Source organism: Quercus suber, unplaced genomic scaffold (assembly GCF_002906115.3).
Source record: "Quercus suber isolate HL8 unplaced genomic scaffold, Cork oak 2.0 scaffold_597, whole genome shotgun sequence".
In the NCBI taxonomy this organism is placed as follows: Eukaryota; Viridiplantae; Streptophyta; class Magnoliopsida; order Fagales; family Fagaceae; genus Quercus; species Quercus suber.
Window position 1 is genome coordinate 388,469 of NW_027070041.1, and position 19,020 is coordinate 407,488.

The following is a 19,020-nucleotide window of genomic DNA, read 5'->3' on the forward strand; positions in this document are numbered from 1 at the left end:
ACTCAGGTGCACTCATGGTCGGGCCATATGCCTATTTATACGTCGATAGTCTTGCAGTAAGTTAGTGGCCCCCCTGAGTATATGACTTGGCTGGCTCTGATTAGATTCAAAACAAACACGATTCCTAGCGATCCATATGGACCATGTCACCATTGCCCAAGTTTCCAATTCCTTGTCTGTCAATTTCTCTACCCTCTGTCTAACTAGGAGGTGGAAGCTCTGTGCCTCTGCCCTACATTTTTGTAGCTTTCCTTCAACCAATGCCCATACATTTCTAGCCATGGGGCATTCCCAAAGTGCATGACTAACTGTGTCCTCTGCCTGGCCACATATTACACATGTTGAATCGATGGGTATTGTCCTGTGGAAGAGGTTAGCACAGGTTAGGAGGATATCTAAGCACACTCTCCATACAAAGTTACGGATCTTCGGCAAAATATCCAACTTCCATAGCTTATTCCACATCCTCTTATCCACCTGTACCCGTGAGTGTTTAGCCTCGTCAACCTTGTTCAATTCCCTAGCAACCTGATACGCTGTTCTTACCGTGAATTGGTGTGCTTTATTTTCCTTCCAGTACAACTAATCTGATGCCTAGGTGTTGCCGAGCTGGATGCGAAGGATTTCTTCTTGAGTGGACTGCATGAAGGTGGCATATATAAAGGGCTTGTTCCATTGCATGGTTTGTTGGTCAAATAGGTCTCCCACTTTCATTGTGGTATCCGCACCCTGTTTGAAGAGAGCGGGATGGGGTAACCACCTATTAGAGCTCACCATAATGCTCTGTCCATTTCTAATCTTCCACTTTAACCCTTCAAGGATAAGGTCTCTTGCCGACAGCAAGCTACACCACATGAAGGAGGGGTTGTGACCAAGCTCAACTTCCATGATTGAACTCCTTGGGAAGTACCTGGCCTTGTATACTCAGTAGAAGAAGGAGTGAGTACATGTGACGAACCGCCAAGCTTGCTTGGCTAACATGGCTAGGTTGAAGGCATAGATGTCCCTAAATCCCATTCCTCCTCTATTTTTTGGTGTGCACAACCTATTCCAATTTATCTAGTGGATTTGTTTCTCACTCTGAGTATGTCCCCACCAATATTTAGCTATCGTTGAGTTAATGCCTTCACACACCTTCCTCAGAAATTTGAAGATACTCATAGAGTAAGTGGGGATTGCTTGGGCTACCGTCTTGATCAAAACCTCCCTACTTGCCTTTGAAATCGTTTTTTTCCTTCCACCCCATCACTCTTTTTGCTGTCCTTTCTTCTAGCTCCTTAAATGTGCTCATCTTGGATTTCCCCCTAACCATGGGTAAACTAAGGTATTTTTCGCAGTTATTCATGACCTATGCCCCCAACAAAGTTTGGATCTCTTCCTTGTCTCTTTGGCTTGTGTTTGGGCTAAAGAATAGTGTAGTTTTTTGCCTATTGATGGCCTAACCCGAAGCCTCCTCATAATGTGTAAGTATGTCAAGCAGATGGTAGCATTTTCCCTTCTTGGCTTCACAAAACAACAAGCTGTCCGCAAAGAGGAGATGGGAAATATGCACCCCCCATTGGCAAGGGTATATCCCTTTCAATTTATTAATGTCCGCTGCTTTTCTGATCAAAGAAGACAGCCCTTCAATGTAAAAAAGGAATACGTAAGGAGACAAAGGATCACCTTGCTTAATGCCTTGAGTTAGGGTTATGAAACCCTTAGGTTCCCCATTAATTAGCACCCAGTATGAAGTCGTACACATTGTTTCCATAGCAAGATTCACCCATTGTTCTGGTAAACCAATCTTAAGCATAATTCGTCATAGAAAGGCCCACTCTACTTTATCATATTCCTTACTTATATCCAACTTTATTGCCATGTGGCCCGTCTTTCCTTTCCTCCTATTCCTTATACGGTGGAGCATTTCAAATGCAATTGTAGTGTTATATGTGATGAGTTTATCAGGAATAAAAGCACTTTGGGCATCAGATATTACATTGGGTAAAATGGATTTTATCCAATTAGCAAGCACTTTGGATAAAATCCGAGATACAACATTACCCAAACTTATGCGACGGAACTCCGTGACATATTGTGGGTCATTCTTTTTGGGAATGAGTACAATATGTGTAAAATTCATTTTTTTTCAAATATCTACCAGAATGTAATACTGATAACACTGCTAATGTAATATCAGATCCTACTATATGCCAAAATTTTTGAAAGAAGAAAGGGACATTCCATCCGGCCCTGGGGATTTAGATGGGTGCATGCTGAAGAGGGCCACCTTAAAATCTTCCTCTGTATATGGCTGAGTTAGCATGTGGGCCATTTCGTCATTGACCATCTTGTCTACCACCTCAAGTACCCTGTCCATATTCCTTGGATTTGATGTAGTGAATAATTCAGTGTAATACTCCTTGGCTATAACACTGATCCCATCTATATTTGATTGCCATGTCCCATTCCTGTCATGCAACCCTTCTATGTTGTTCTTCCTCCTTCTCTGACTTGCTCTTTGATGGAAGAACTTGGTGTTTTTATCCCCCGCGGACAGCCAAAATTGACTGAGAGTGCTACCTCCAGAATACTTCCTCATGGTTTATCAATTCATTAATCTCTCTTTTTAAATTGGTTATGGTCTCCAAGTTTTGTTCATACCCATTCTGCACCATTACGTCAAGTTCGTTTTGCTTAGCGTTGAGGCAATCTTGAGTGTTACCAAAAGCTAACTTACTCCATGCAACAAGGTCAGCTTGGCATTTTTTAATCTTCTCAAACAATCAGTTCATAGGGCTACCCGAGGTGTGTGCATGGGTCCATGGCTCACATATTTTAGCTTCGCACTCCGGATGAGATACCCACTTCTCTTCAAATCTATGTATCTTATGCTGCCAATGATTGGTGGGAGAGACAGATGGGTTTATGTCTAATAGGATCTGTTCATGGTCGGAGTATGGGGCTGTCAAGTGGCTTACCTTACTTGCCGGGTACAACACAGACCACTCAAGGGATGTGCAGGCCCTATCCAACCTCTCCTCCATGAAAGCGTCTCCTCTCTGACCATTCCGCCATGTATATTGATATCCATTGTAACCAAGGTCTAACAAGCCATAACTGAGTAGAGCACTATGAAATTCTAGCATAAGATGTAATGCCTTTGGGATTCCGCCATTCTTTTTGTCGAACCTCAAAATCTCATTATAAATCGCCAATACATAGCCATGGAAGTGTAGAGCAGCCATGGAGATCGCAAAGCAACCTCTATGTTTCTAGTTTCAGCTGTTCCTCTAGATAGCCATAGATACCCGTCAGTCTCCAAGGTTGCATTGATGGTTGTATTGATGGAATGAGTACTTGTACGTCAATGTGGTATGGTGAGAAAGTTTGCATGTCGACAACTACATCGCTCTTCCACAGCAAAGCCAAACCCCCTGTTCTACCCTCACTAGAAACTGCTAACATAAAGGGAAACCCAGCTCAGTCTTGATTGATTCCATCTCACGAATTGTCATTTTTGTCTCTATAAGAAACAAAATAGTGGGATCTTTTCTTCTCACCAAGTCGGCAAGAATTTCAACTGCTTGCCTTCTAGGTTATCACTTACCATATTAATGGGATTAAATGAGTCATTATTTGGCTTCACTGTGTTGTTTGGGGCTTCTTGTAACGTAGTATGGGTGGAAGGTCTTGATGGCATTAAAGTTTGTAACGTGCATGTTGGACTTGTTAAAACCGTTTCTTGGATTTTCGGAGATTCGGTTTCTTGGATTTTTGGACCTTCCGTACGCATATTGATGGTTGGTGTAGGGCTAGCTGTCATTGGCGGCATCTAAGTTGGCTGAATTTGAGTGTAGGGTCCAATCCGATGTCGTTGTAGGCTCGGCTATTTGTTCTTCGAGTTGTCATGGAGTGCTCGCGTTCCAAAACCACTCGCCGTACAGATTGCTTGTTTTGTCTTTGTCACTCAAAGTCCCGCACTCCTTAACATTGTGTCCAATTCTATCACATGCAAAACACCACCCAACCAAATGTGTTGGTAAATCTGGTTTTGTATCTCATACAAAACACACAGTGGAAGCAACAAACATGGATCTATTTCATTCATGATTGATAACATGCACTATGTAAATTTCAAAATTTAAGAATAAGATAGCGTACCTTGGTGTAATGAAATTCAAAACAAAAGATTGAAAGTACTTGGGAACACTTTTAATCTTCACTCTAATTCCACTTTATGCCCAAGAAGTGTGGTCTCTCAATCAATTTCTAAGAGAGAATAATCGAGTGGCTTCACTCACACATACACACCATTTCACAATGATGTCTCTCTTAAAATAAAATTTCATATGTTTCTCCCTTTATAACTAACTGATTATCTAATTGGACTGGCTTATTGGGCATTTCCAATTGGGCTTTAGTATGTGGCTTGAAGTGGGACCAAAATGACCAATAAGACATTAGCTCTAATGGGTCATAGGCTTTTTTGTTAACTCTTGACAAGTCCAAAGTTACCATTAGTTATATTTAATACTACTATATAAATATAATTGTAATCTAGGCCTTATTAATTAATTATATCCCAAAACTTTATTATACATGCAACTCCTTCATAAAATATTCTTAGTAATATAAAGTCATAAATATAGACTGTCACTTTGAAGATTACTACATCTTAATCCTTGAGTACCCGGTTTAATCCTATAATTTATTTATCATATATTTATGAAATCCAATTTCATAAATATATACTTTAGTAACTCCTTATTAAAATGGTTAGGCCTAACACACTAAATAACCAAACCCATTAAACTTATCTCAAGGGAATATTTTATATCTTCGTTAAGAGATTATGAATTCCATCTTGAGAATATATGTTCCATCAACACTAAATGTGACTGCCCAATATACTAAAATTTTGATTGTGACTTTAGATCTCACTCTTGATATATCAAAGCAACCTACACTTCATGATCATGTCCATTATTCTCTCAAGATTAAGAGTTCATGTAAATAGAAGTTGTGAGATTTATTCTTCATTTAATAGTCGTTAGGAGAATAATAAATATCACAACGGTCCAGTTCAATATATCTTAACTCTTAAAATATATTAACACATCAACTAGAAGTCTCAACTTTCATGATCAAGACAAATCATCTTAATTAATATATTATAGTATTTGCAGATGAAATACCCAATTTCATCACCGACTACGAACTAAAATTCTGATTTTACAAAATACTTGTGACTTATATTTTCTGTGACTAAATCACATAAATCACATACTATGCATCTCATGGACTAAATGATAATGTCCAAACATTCATGTTATCATTATTTTAGATAATAATAAAACAAATTTATTAATCACAACATTAAGTCATACATAGTATCATATAATAGGATTTAAGAGCACTAATCCTAACAAAATGCTCATAACGAAAGGCCACCCTGGCTTCATCTCCCTCTAGGCTCACTATTGGACCGCCCCTCCTTAGTGGCTTGTTTAACAGAACCTCAATGCAGACCCAGAGGAATCTTGCCTGGTCCGACTTAAATGCCTTGCAGTCCACTTCGATGACTCTTCCTAATCCCCGACCAATAAGTGGGAAATTATGCAACTTTTAGAAAATATCAAAGCTTTGGTAAGCATAAACTAAATAGAAAGTAATTTTTTATGGGCTCAAAAAATAAGAACAATGTCGCTCACTGTCTTGCAAAATGGGTAGGTGAGAATAGTGTACTTGGCTTTGTGCAGCCTGGCCAACCTCTGAGCATCTCCAGCGGTAGAGGCATCCACGTATATTAGCTAAATTTTGGAGAATATGTGCTCCAGCAGCTTCTCTATTCCTCAATTTTTTTTTTTTGCTAATGAACAGTAGCCCAACAAATCTGATGGGCTACTGTTCATTAGCTATTGAATTTCTTGAATAAAATATTATAACAACTGCTTATTATATTAATTCTTTCTCTCTCCTCCAGATTTCTTTTTCTCTCTCATTCTCTCCGTTGCTTCTTCTTCTTCTTTTTTTCTTTTTTTTTTCCTCTCATTCTCTCATTCTCTCCGATGCCGTTGCTTCCTTTTTTTTTTTTTTTTAAAATAAAATTGAATCAGAACAAGCAAATATGAAAAAAAAAAAAAAAAAAGCCGATCTGACCCAAGCCGATCGGTGGGGAGGACGACGAGCGGTGGCTGGAGCGGCGATGGAGATGCTGTCGTGGTGGCTGGAGCGGCGGTGAAGTGCTGGAGCGGCAGTGCATGCGGTGGAGGCCCAAGCTCTCTCTCTCTCTCTCTCTCTCTCTGATGTGATGAAGGGCTGGAATGTTTGTGAGGTGAAAAAGAAAATAAAAAGAAGGGGTATGTGTGTCTTGTGTGGAGGAGAAAAAAAGAAAAAGAAAAAAAAGGAAAAAAAGAAAAAAAAAACGTGGATGAAAATGAGAGAAAAGGTAAAAAAATAATATAAAAAATAAAAAATCCTAATTAAGAAATTCTACTACAATATTTTTACAATATTTTCACAGTAAATTTTAAGTAATAAATTTTTATTAGATAATATTTGTGAGAAAAAAAAATAATTTCAATAGTGAGTTCAAATTAGAACTAGTAACAAATTTTCACATAAATTTTGTTGTGAAAGTATTGCGAAAAATGTTGTAAATATGACACTTTCCATTAAAAAATATAATTATTGAGAATAAATATAGGAAGAATAAATGATGATAAAGAATGAATAAAGAAATAATATTTAAATGAGATAGAGAATGAGATAGAGAATCTATTGAAAGTGTATTTGAAAAAGTGAGTAGGCAAAAGCTAAATGTCACTGTTCATTAGCCAAACAATACAAAAATTTGGCTATTCTGCTGGAGATGCTCTAATACTTTCCTATATATTGTAAAACACAATGGTCATCATCGTAATATCAAATCGGTCTTAAAGGAGGAAGTTGCTTAGGAAGACAACAAAGGGTCAAGTGAAGTTTTTCTTTAACGTCCAATTCGAGCTCATTCACTTAACACAAAAAAATTAAAGGATTTTTTGATTCACTGACCCAATTCACACGCATCGACTTACAGTAGGTCAATTCGTCTCTGCAAATGTCGGGTAGACTTAGGCATGTCTCTCTCATGTTGAAACTTAAGGAAGGGACAACGGAGCTCTTAATCTAATAATCTTGCAACTTTAATTTCCTTTCTTCTAAGGTAGGGTCCATAACTAAGCCCTATCAATTTTTCATGACTTTTGGCTAAAAATCAAAGGGTCAAGTTTAAATTATGTACCTTAACTACTTTTCATTCTATGATTGTGGGCAGTCATGGAGTTCAAAATATTTTGGTTTAATTAATTACTATTTCGGTTTTTAAGTTCTAACAATTTTTTTTTACGTGTTAAAATGAATCATAACGTTTTAAATGTGTCAATTTATTTTCTAACCATTTGATATTATTTACAAAAGAAAAAGGTTCCTTTATTCATTGACCCAATTCATTTGCATGATTTTACTGTAGGTCAAGTCGTCTCCGTAAATGTAGGAGTAGAATTGTCACGTCTCTCTCATGTTGAAACTTAACTTGGTTTCTGCTAAAGAAAACAGCATAAGTCCCCCCAGGAAGATAAGGTCCATTTCTAAGCCCCATTGGTTTTTCATATGACTATTGGTTAGAAAACAAAGGGTGATGTTCAAATTATGGACCGCAACGACCACTGAGGGTCCTTGTTAAGCACCATACCGGTGTTTTTATTTGAGAAGTCTTTCATATTTTGTAGGGGGTGTTTGGTCGTCCCCTATGTCTGGATGAAGAATTCAACTGAGGAAAATTCACATCATCAATCACATTTTAGGAACCTCTACTTACTTCAAAATAAACATGAACCGACAGATACGGACCTATATATTGTAAAACACAATGGTCATCATCGTAATATCAACTCGGTCTTAAAGGAGGAAGTTACTTAGGAAGACAAAATGAATAGCAATTTCCTATGTTGATGCTGCAAAAATATATAAAATGAAGCTCAATTTAACGTCCAAAGGTTGTAATATAGCGGCAATATTATCCATATCTAAATAACAAGAAAGCTGTAAGCACAGCAATCAAAACTTAGAAGTAGCCCGATAACTTACAGTCAAGCTACAGAGCTAGCAGCTAATACTAGTCCAATTTGAGCTTTTAACCTAGTTGTCCACTTTTTCCTTTTTTTGAGTCTTAGAGCATTCACATCAGCTCATTTATAAGTGTGTATAATAAAAAAAATGCTCAGATTTACACATTTTTGTTCAAAAACAGCCCACATCAGTCCGGTTAAACTCATGTAAAATCTTCTAAAATTATCCACGAGCTACAGTACCCGTGTAAATTTACACGGGTACTGTAGCTCATGCATTTAATTTTTTAATGATTTTTTCTCTCTCCTCTCTAACGGAATCTCATCTCCTTCCTCTCTTCCCCAACCCTTACAGCATCCAGCGCGCCAAATCAACTGAAAATTAACCCACACACAAGCACAGAAAGAAAGCTCAAATATTTATACAAATCTAGACAGTAAAAGTCCCATAAATCTAATGCAAACACAACTTTTGAAGGCAACCCATTCGAGCTAAACCAAATCCAAAAAGACCCACAAAAAAATTCCACTCAAATAACAAATACATTGAAACTAATACCAAATGCAACACAATAAGAACAAAGGTGCAGACACACACACACACATGGGTCCTCGGATTGGTTGCTGGAGCTCGTGGGTCGGCCGGTGAAGCATGGAGCGTGGATCGGCCGGTGAAGAAAGGATCTGGGAGCTCGTGGGTAGGCCAGTGAAGCGTGGAGCATGGATCGGTGCTTGTGGAGGGTGGATCGGCCGGTGAAGAAAGGTTTTGGGTCACCGGAGCTTGTGGGTATCGCTTGATCAGAGTGTGGAGCGTGGAGCGATCTGGATCGGCCGGTGAGAGAAGGAATGAGACGATCGCCGGTGAGAGAAGGAAGAAAAGAGAGAAGGAATGAATCGTCCGGTGAGAGAAGGAAGAAAAGAGAGAAGAAATGAGAGAAAGAAGAAAAGAGAGAAAGAGAGAGAGAGAGAGAGAGAGAGAGAGAGAGAGTTGATCTGTTCAGAAGAGAGAGAGAGAGGGCGCGTATATATGTGGATGGAGTTGGTTGACGAAAATAATAAAAAAATGGTGTAGAGTAAATATTTTATTGAAATATCTTGTAAAATAAATGAACTGATGTGGGTGTTTTGTAAAAGTGGTAGTGTAAAATAGAAAAATGAGGTTTTTTCGTGTAAAATAGACAAAAAATTTAGATGAGCTGATGTGAATGCTCTTATATCTTACATTTAGGAAGAAAGAATGGGACTCGGTATAATTAAGCACCAATATTGCACCATAACCAGTTTTCCATACCAGGATTAGAGGTACAATCGCACGGACTCTTCAGGTTGCACTAGCTGGATCCAAGGCTTGAACTAAAGAAAATGTAAGAGGAAGACTTTAGTACTTTACTGTGACAAAATCATACATAAAGCTAGTGGATTAGTAAAAATTAAAAACACTACTTTATCCCATAACAAAGAACCCAAGTCAATGTCCTATAAAAAATTAAAAAATGAAAAGAAAAGAAAAAGAAAACCCAAGCCAATGAGATTCCTTTTTCTTTTTCTTTCACGTGCTAAAGGAGAAACATATACAACTTACAGAAAAGAATCGAAGAAGAAAAACAAGGGTCAAGTGGGATAGGCACCTAGTTCGTGATCATGAATTACCTCGCACGTCATAGCAACTAAGGCTCTGTTTAGATATTACTTATTGCTGAAAATTGAAAATTGAAAACTGAAAATACTGTAGTATAATAATTTTTAAATGTATGAATAGTACCGTAGAACTAATTTTTAATGTTTATTTTGTTGAAAAAGATGTTTGTGGGTCCCGTGAACAGTGCACAAGACCCACTAAAAAAAAGTGCGTTGTGAAGGGCAAAACGGGCTTTCCAAATGCACACTAAGTGCACTTTTGGATACAAAGTTTGCGTTTGCATTTGTACACTCTGTGCATTTTGTGTGGGTCTTGTGCACTATTCACGGACTTGCAATTACTTTTTCCCAGTAAAAACAACTTTAAAATTGGGTCTGAAGGCACTATTTATATATTTAAAAATTATTCTATTATAATATTTTCAGTTTTCAGTAATAAGTGGTATTATATCCTAAATATATGTATCCTTCCAAGAAAGAAACAAGTGAAGTTTTTCTTTAACGTCCAATTCGAGCTCATTCACTTAACCCAAAAAAATTAAAGGATTTTTTGATTCATTGACCCAATTCACACGCATCGACTTACAGTAGGTCAATTCGTCTCTGCAAATGTCGGGTAGACTTGGGCGTGTCTCTCTCATGTTGAAACTTAAGGAAGGGACAACGGAGCTCTTAATCTAATAATCTTTCAACTTTAATTTCCTTTCTTCTAAGGTAGGGTCCATAACTAAGCCCTATCAATTTTTCATGACTTTTGGCTAAAAATCAAAGGGTCAAGTTTAAATTATGTACCTTAACTACTTTTCATTCTATGATTGTGGGCAGTCATGGAGTTCAAAATATTTTGGTTTAACTAATTACTATTTCAGTTTTTAAGTTCTAACAATTTTTCTTACGTGTTAAAATGAATCATAACGTTTTAAATGTGTCAATTTATTTTCTAACCATTTGATATTATTTACAAAAGAAGAAGGTTCCTTTATTCATTGATCCAATTCACTTGCACGATTTTACTGTAGGTCAAGTCGTCTCCGTAAATGTAGGAGTAGAATTGTCACGTCTCTCTCATGTTGAAACTTAACTTGGTTTCTGCTAAAGAAAACAGCATAAGTCCCCCCAGGAAGATAAGGTCCATATCTAAGCCCCATTGGTTTTTCATACGACTATTGGTTAGAAAACAAAGGGTAATGTTCAAATTATGGACCGCAACGACCACTGAGGGTCCTTGGTAAGCACCATACCGGTGTTATTATTTGAGAAGTCTTTCATATTTTGTAGGTGGTGTTTGGTCGTCCCCTATGTCTGCATGAAGAATTCAACTGAGGAAAATTCACATCATCAATCACATTTTAGGAACCTCTACTTACTTCAAAATAAACATGAACCGACAGATACGGACCTATTGGATTGACTTTCTAGAATTTTATACTAGTCTAAGTTACATAATATTCATCATCACCAGAATTCAAAGATGAACACGAAGTCTAGGCCTTTGACAACCAGGAATAGATATAGCCATATAGGACACGGTAGTGCACTTTTCCTTACAATATATAAGCATCAAACTTTCTTTCTTGGTTTCAATATTATTTGCGGCTCTCTTTCTTTATCCAATATGGAGTCTCCTACCATTCTCAAGTTCACAATTTCTCTCTCTTTCTTTTGTATGCTTTTGTTGTTTGCTTCCACACTGAATCCTGTATTAGGTTTGAAAAATTGCAACTTTCCAGCAATTTTTAACTTTGGTGACTCAAATTCTGATACCGGTGGATTGTCTGCTTCCCTTAGAACAACACCACCACCTTATGGGGAGACCTATTTTCACAAACCTGCTGGAAGGGCCTCCGATGGCCGGCTCATGATCGATTTCATGGGTATGTACCTCGTTTCTTTTTAGCAGATCCTAGTCTTATAAACTAAGAATTTTGGAATAAGATTCTCAGAGTTACTGTTGAATAAAAACCTTGTCCTTTCTTTGTATGCAAAAGTTGAGTAAGTGAGGTCGTTTAGCTATTATTGTCAGTGTTAGACTGTTAATGATAGAAAGTACTGCGTTTTGTTCTGTTAAATATTGCGCAAATAAAAAGAAAATTGGTCAAATAAAAAACATAGTATATATAGATAGAGTCTGCACTACTAAGTAGGCGGTAGGCCTATGAAGATCCATAGACACTTATTTTCTCATTGATGATCCCTTTTTATCCACATTAAAATGATAGAACAACCAAAGCGCCAAGGTGGAATCATGGGTTATATATGGTTCCTGGTAATTAGATGTTTTTAGGACATTTGTTATTAGATTATTTTAGAAAAGTTTTAATATATCTTTTATTAGAAATGTAGAAGATTGTCAAATAAATCAGTTGTTTTTTTTTTCTTTTCTAACAAAAAATAGGAGTTTCAAAATCAACCTAAACTCATTTGCCCACTCAAATCTAATCACTTAAATGAGACCCAAATCCACCTAATTATTAATTGGATAAAATGGGTATTAACCCATTATAATCCAAGTATCATTTCTACAAAACCTAAAAAAGACCAAAATACCCCCTTAACCCAAAAATTAGCAAAATACCCCCTGAAACTTAAAAAATAACCAAAATGCTTCTAAAACCATAAAAAAGACCAAAATACCCCCCTAATCCTCAAAATTATCAAAATGCCCACCTAACCTTCAAAATTACCAAAATACCCCCGAAACCTAAAAAATGATTGAAATACTCCAAAACCTACAAAATGACCAAAATACCCCTAAACCTAAAAAATGACCGAAATACCCTCAAAACCTAAAAATTGATCAAAATACCGCTAAACCTAAAAAACGACCAAAATACCCCTAAAACCTAAAAATTGACAAAAATACCCCCTAAATCTAAAAATGATAAAAATACCCCTGAAACTTAAAAAATGGCTTAAATACCCTCGAAATCTAAAAATCACCAAAAAATTGACAAAAATACCCCCTAAATCTAAAAATGATAAAAGTACCCCAGAAACTTAAAAAATGGCCGAAATACCCTCGAAATCTAAAAATCACCAAAATACCTCTTATACCTAAAAAATGACCGAAATACCCCTAAACCAAAATATGACCAAAATAGCCCCTAAACCTAAAAATGACCAAAATATCCTTGAAATATAAAAAATGACCAAAATACCCTGAAACCTATAAAATGACAAAAATGCCCCTTAAACCTGTAAGACAATAAAAATACACACTAAACCTAAAAAATGACCAAAATCCCCCCTAAATCTAAAAAATAACCAAAATAACCCTAAACCTAAAAAAGGACTAAAATACCCTCAAATCCTAAAGAATGACCGAAATATCCCCAAAACCTTAAAAATGACTAAAAGACCTTGGAAACCTAGAAAATTACAAAAATAGCCCCAAAATGTAAAATTAACGAAACACCCATAAAACCTAAAATATTAGTAACATTCCCTCGAAACCTACAAAATGACTAAAATACTCTTAGAACCTTTAATTGGACGAAAATACCCTCGAAACATCCAAAATACCCCAATCCCCTATTTTGGTAATTTAAGAGGCTTTAGGTCTACTTTGTTCATCTTATACGATTAGTGGTATTTTGGTCATTTTAGATATTTTGAGGGGTGTTTGGTCGTTTTATAGTTTTAGAGCTGTTTTGGTCGTTTTAGAGGTTTCAGGGCATTTTGGGTAATTTTAAAGGTTTCTAGTTATTTGTGATCATTTTAGAGGTTTTGGGTTTATTTGGGTCATTTTAAAGGTTTAGGATTATTTTCATCATTTTATAGGTTTGAGGATATTTTAATCATTTTTAGGTTTCAGGGGTATTTTGATCATTTTTTTAGGTTTATAGGGGGTATTTTGGTCATTTACAGTTTTAGGGGTAATTTGGTCATTTTAAGGTTTTAGGGGTATTTTGGTCATTTTTAGGTTTGGGTTATTTTGGTCAAATTTTAGACTTTAGGGTTATTTTAGTCATTTTTTAGGTTTCGGGGGTTTTCAGTTATTTTTTTTACGTTTATGTGGTATTTTGGTTAATTTTTATGTTTCGAGGGTATTTTGGTCATTTTAAGATTTTAGAAGTATTTCGATCAATTTTTAGGTTTAGTAGGTATTTTGGTCAATTTTACGTTTGGGCGTATTTTGGTCATTTTTAAGATTTCAAGGGTGTTTTGGTAGATTTTTAGGTTTCGGGGGTATTTTGGTCAATTTTTAGGTTTCGAGGGGTATTTCGGTCATTTTCTAGATTTAGGGGGTATTTTGATCATTTTTAGGTTTCGTGAGTATTTTGATAAATTTAAATGATTTTATGAGTACTTGGTCATTTTTAAATTTTTGTGGCATTCTGGTAATTTTAATTATTGAGTAATTAGGTGGGTTGAGATTTACCCATAATAACTGGGTTGGGTTGGGTTTAGGGTTTTTTATTTTATTTTTAGATTTTTAATCTATGGCATCCGCTCCTATTGATAGTTTTTATTTATTTATTATTAGATTAAGACACTAAATCGGTTTTTTTGGTGTAGGTAGGGATTGCCCAAATCTCTTATTTAACCATCAGAAACTTTATTAGTTGAGTTAATTGGAACTCACGAGTTAGGTTTAGGTTAGAAGTAATTATTTAAATGGGCAATAAATAGGTAAATGAGTTTTATGTACCCAACTCAATTATGCTCACCCCAAAACCACCCAACTCACTCATTTGACACCCCTAAAAAAAATTTCTAATAATATTTTATAAAGCAATACTCTTAGGACATTTGTTAATTTTTTTCTTTTTAGTATCAGAATATGTTGCTTCAACATCATCATTTGAAAGTTGGATATAAAAGTGACGTTAAATTTTTTTTTTAAATTGTGAAATTTTTTATTTCCACAGCATAGTTGAAATTTATTTAATTCCCATTATAAGCGCCATGCCTAATTATCAACTGTTTGATCACTCACATTGTATGGTTGCAGCAAGAAGTCTTGGTCTCCCATATCTGAGTGCTTATCTTGATTCCTTGGGGACTAATTTCTCACACGGTGCAAATTTTGCCACGTCTGCATCCACAATCAGACTACCAACCAATATTGTACCTGCTGGTGTATTTAGTCCCTTTTACCTCGATATACAATACTCACAACAATTCGTGCAGTTCAAATCCAGATCACAAATGATTAGGAAAAAAGGTAATTTCAGCAACAACAAACTTTATTTACACTTTCTTAGGTGTAATATACTGTATATTCTAATTAAATTCAATGATTGATTTTGATTAATATTTGATTTACAGTTTCTTAGATGTTATATATATTACAATTTTTAATTACATTCAACTATATGATCGGATTTAATTAGAAAAAGATAATAATCTTTTATTTAATTGTCTTTTATCATAAAACAATAGTTATAGATTTGTATTTCCTTAGGTGTTCTTAGATTATTATTGCTTTTGTCAAGGGTCTTGTAAATCAATTGACATCTCCTTATGTTTCCAATAGAGATGTCCAATATTCAAACATGTGAATTTATTAATCAATAAACCCCATATTTGAATTAGTTGTCTTTATGGAAAGATTTGCTACATCAATTTATATAATTACATGGTAGGTTACAACTTACAATGGGGGATGGGAATGAGAGATTCGAATTTTGGATATTTTCATTAAAAACACCAAAGCATTTAGAAGATATTAGTTAAGTTACAATACTCTTGGCACATGGTAGGAATTTAAGGTACAACATTTAAGAAAATGTATTTAGGGTAAAATTCTAAAATGTGTAAACATAATATTATGTATTGAAAAAGTTTATGAATATAACAAAATCTCACAGCATTTTTACAATACCATTGTTTTGAGTTGTGGTGGGTCCTAGTAAAATTTAATTTTACTATGACTTATGATAAGTTGGCATGTAAGCTTGTTGTGAAGATGTGATATATATATATATATATATATATATTTTTGAGAGAGTTTCAACTTATGGCGTCCTCTCCTGATGATAGCTCTTTATCATCAAACCAAGACACTAATTAGTTTTGGTGAAGACGGGGATTAAATCCCAGATCTTTTATATAACCATTAAAGACTTTACCAGTTGAGCTAACTGGAACCTATTAAAGATGTGATATTTTGTTGTGCTCGTAAAACACCTCATATATTTGTTGAGAATTGAGGAGCTTATAACCATCTATATTATCAAATACATTTTCGCTTTATATTGGGCCTTCTTAAATTTCTTGTAGGAGGAATATTTGCAACTTTAATGCCCAAGGGGGATTATTTTTCAAAAGCATTATACACATTCGATATCGGCCAGAATGATCTTGGTGAGGGGTTCTTTGGTAACATGAACATAGAGGAAGTCAATGCTTCTATCCCTGATATAGTAAACAAGTTCTCCATTAATGTTAAGGTAAATTTATACTACGATTCGATTAGTCATTGAAAATAGGCTGGCTTGGCTTTGGCGCACTACGTTAAGAAGTAACATGATCACTTTGTTAAACTAATTAGAAAAAAGGAAAAAGTAAAAATAAATCAAACAAACAACAAAAAGACAACAAAAAGCAGGTAACTAAATTTTTTTAATTTTTTTTTGCAAAATATATAAAAATTGCAGGAATAATTTCATTGTGATTTTGTGTGTGTGTGTGTGTTTTTTTTAAAAAAAAATATGTGCATAATTTGACTTAATTAAAAAAAAAAATTTAATAGAGCATTAAATACACTTTAGCTTGTGCCTTCATTAACTAAAGTATTTTTTTAATGCTAATCAAGTGATGTTATGATGTAGAATATATATAATTTGGGAGCTAGATCGTTTTGGATCCATAACACGGGACCAATTGGCTGGCTTCCCTATATTTTGGCCACTTTTCCATCAGCTCAAAGGGACAGCTATGGTTGCGCAAAGTCTTATAATGATGTAGCTCAATATTTCAACCACAATTTGAAGGAGACCATAGTTCAACTAAGGAAGGATCTTCCATTAGCTGCAATCACATATGTGGACGTCTACTCTGTCAAGTACTCTCTATTTACTAAACCAAAGGAATATGGTAAGCCCCATAAATTTTTACAGTGAAAATTATATGACAAAAAATTATTAATAATTATTAATTAGGGATAGAGACATCTTGATATTTTTGTTAGGACATATATGTTTTAACTTGTTTAAGAACATATGTCACTTAGTTATGTAAATTGGCTAATCCTTTGACAAAACGCACTCTGCTTGTAATTGGGTAGTTCTAGGTGTTTTTAATACTTCAAGAAACAATGTTTCAAGCTCAAGTGTTGAAGTCATCAAGTCTGTCTAAGAAAAAGCAAGTTGAAGTGCAGGATTTTTAAAGCTCGACACCTCTCGATAGCTACCTCGACACCTGCTATCTGTCGAGAATTAAAAAGTCAGAATTCCAATCTGATTTTCTTGGGATCCGTGAATATGTTTTTGGGCTTTCTTTTCTTCTAACCCTAAACAGATAAAATGATTATTTTAAGAGCCGTTTTGGAAGACACAAGTTGTATTATCATTGAGCAATCTCTGTTTATGCAAATTGTGCTCAACAGACAAGGTTCTTGACCTAGTTCATCTTCCATCAAGAAGTTGCTGTGTATTTGCACCATAGGGTTTTGTGACCAAGCATCTTCCTGCTATTCATCACGTGGATGAACTGAAGAACTTTGCAGCCAACTATTCTTTCTCAAGTTGGTGTTCTGAAGTCGCATACTTGGATCCGCGCATTGGTTAGTCACGTACTTGGGAGCCGTGCATCAAAGGTGGAGACTGTCACTACAGATCAAGTCCAATTGGGTATTGGGGTAAGGGTTCAACTGTAGGTTGGTAAGGTACTTGGGATTCCTTTCTTGTAACCGCTTGATTTGATAATAGTGGAGTTTCGGGAGTGGTGACCTGAAAATCACCCGGTGGGGTTTTTGCCGTTAAGGTTTTCCCCATTCGTAAACAAATCACCGTGTCATTTATTTTTCCGCTGCATAATTAGTATTTGGTGATTTGTTTGTGCTTCCACGTATTTGCATGTTAAATTGATTAATTAATAACTTGGCTAATTAATTAATTAATTAATTAGGGTTAATCACAAGGGGTCATTCAGATTGTGACCGAACAATTTTCAATGGCAACATCCAAGATTTAAATCGCTCATCCTTCAACTATGGAATATTTTCAAAAAAATACTGAGATGCTTATTAGCATTTTTTTCATTTTTTTAAAATGAATTATTCTTAAGTGGCATAAAATTTTATGAAAATTGCTCATCCTTCAATTATTGAATTGTCAAAAAATTTCCCATTGTTGCTTGAAAATATTAGGATTTGAGCTTCCTCTCGTTGCTTGTTGTGGCTATGGTGGCATGTACAATTATAACGTTGGTTGTGGAGGAACAATCACAGTCAATGGAAGCCAGACATTTGTTGGTTCATGTGAACGCCCCTCAGTTAGAGTAAATTGGGATGGGATTCACTATACAGAGGTTGCAAACAAGTTTGTTTTCGACCTAATTTCAACTGGAACCTTTTCAGATCCACCAATACCCTTGAAAATGGCTTGTCACAACATTTAGATTCATAGGCACAATTGCACAAGCACCTATATATAAATCAAAATAATCTTGTACTGCAAGTTATTATGTACTCGTTAATTATCGTCTCCCATATAGATATTGGCTTAATTCTGAAATAGCCTGCTATTTATTTAAGATAGTCCTGTTATATGTGTTGCAAAAGCACAAGCTTTAATATCAATTTGTTGAGAATAGCAGAGGCGTAAATATCTATTTGTTGTGTGTATAACCAAATAACAATGAGTTTATGCAAAATAGAAATAGAAAAAAAAAAGAAACAATCATACGGGAATACGAAAATTTACGTGGTTTGGCCTTGGCCTAAATGCATAGATAGTGTTGAGAAGAAAGTTTCACCAACAAAAGGAGATTACAAAAAGTGGTATCAAAACACTCTCACAAAATCCAAATTCCAAATACTCCCAAGAGCTCTCGCTCACAAGAAGCAAGCGGCTAGAGAAACCTAAAAAATTTTAGAATAAAGTTGCAGCTTAAAACTCTACCAAAATAATAGGGAATAGAAAAAACCCTATTCTACTTTTGCGGCTAGGGTTACTTCACATGTAGCCACATAACTAGTGTATTATATTAAGGGAAATGTTAACGGATGTCCTAAGGGCATTTTTTTAGGAACTATTTTTAAAACATTTTATGGAAAAATGATAATGCAATTAATTTTTTTGACAACTTTCTATATTTCCCATGAAAATGGTGTTAAAACTTTCCT

General features: G+C 35.3%; 1 protein-coding gene across 1 annotated transcript; it reads left to right on the plus strand.

Moving 5' to 3' along the window:
- Window positions 1-11,306: 11,306 nt before the first annotated feature.
- On the plus strand, window positions 11,307-18,474 carry LOC112001447 (esterase). Its single transcript, XM_024033608.2, has 5 exons — window positions 11,307-11,602; window positions 14,683-14,895; window positions 15,954-16,123; window positions 16,505-16,769; window positions 18,043-18,474. The coding sequence occupies exons 1-5, from the start codon at window positions 11,344-11,346 to the stop codon at window positions 18,291-18,293; spliced, it is 1,158 nt and encodes a 385-aa protein (XP_023889376.2). The 5' UTR covers window positions 11,307-11,343; the 3' UTR covers window positions 18,294-18,474.
- Window positions 18,475-19,020: the final 546 nt, after the last annotated feature.

Excerpts from the sequence above, each read along its gene's own strand:
- LOC112001447 (XM_024033608.2), top strand. The coding sequence starts at position 11,344 with ATGGAGTCTCCTACCATTCTCAAGTTCACAATTTCTCTCTCTTTCTTT. Across the intron at positions 11,603-14,682 it reads GCTCATGATCGATTTCATGG|CAAGAAGTCTTGGTCTCCCA; the intron begins GTATGTACCTCG and ends GTATGGTTGCAG. Across the intron at positions 16,124-16,504 it reads AGTTCTCCATTAATGTTAAG|AATATATATAATTTGGGAGC; the intron begins GTAAATTTATAC and ends GTTATGATGTAG.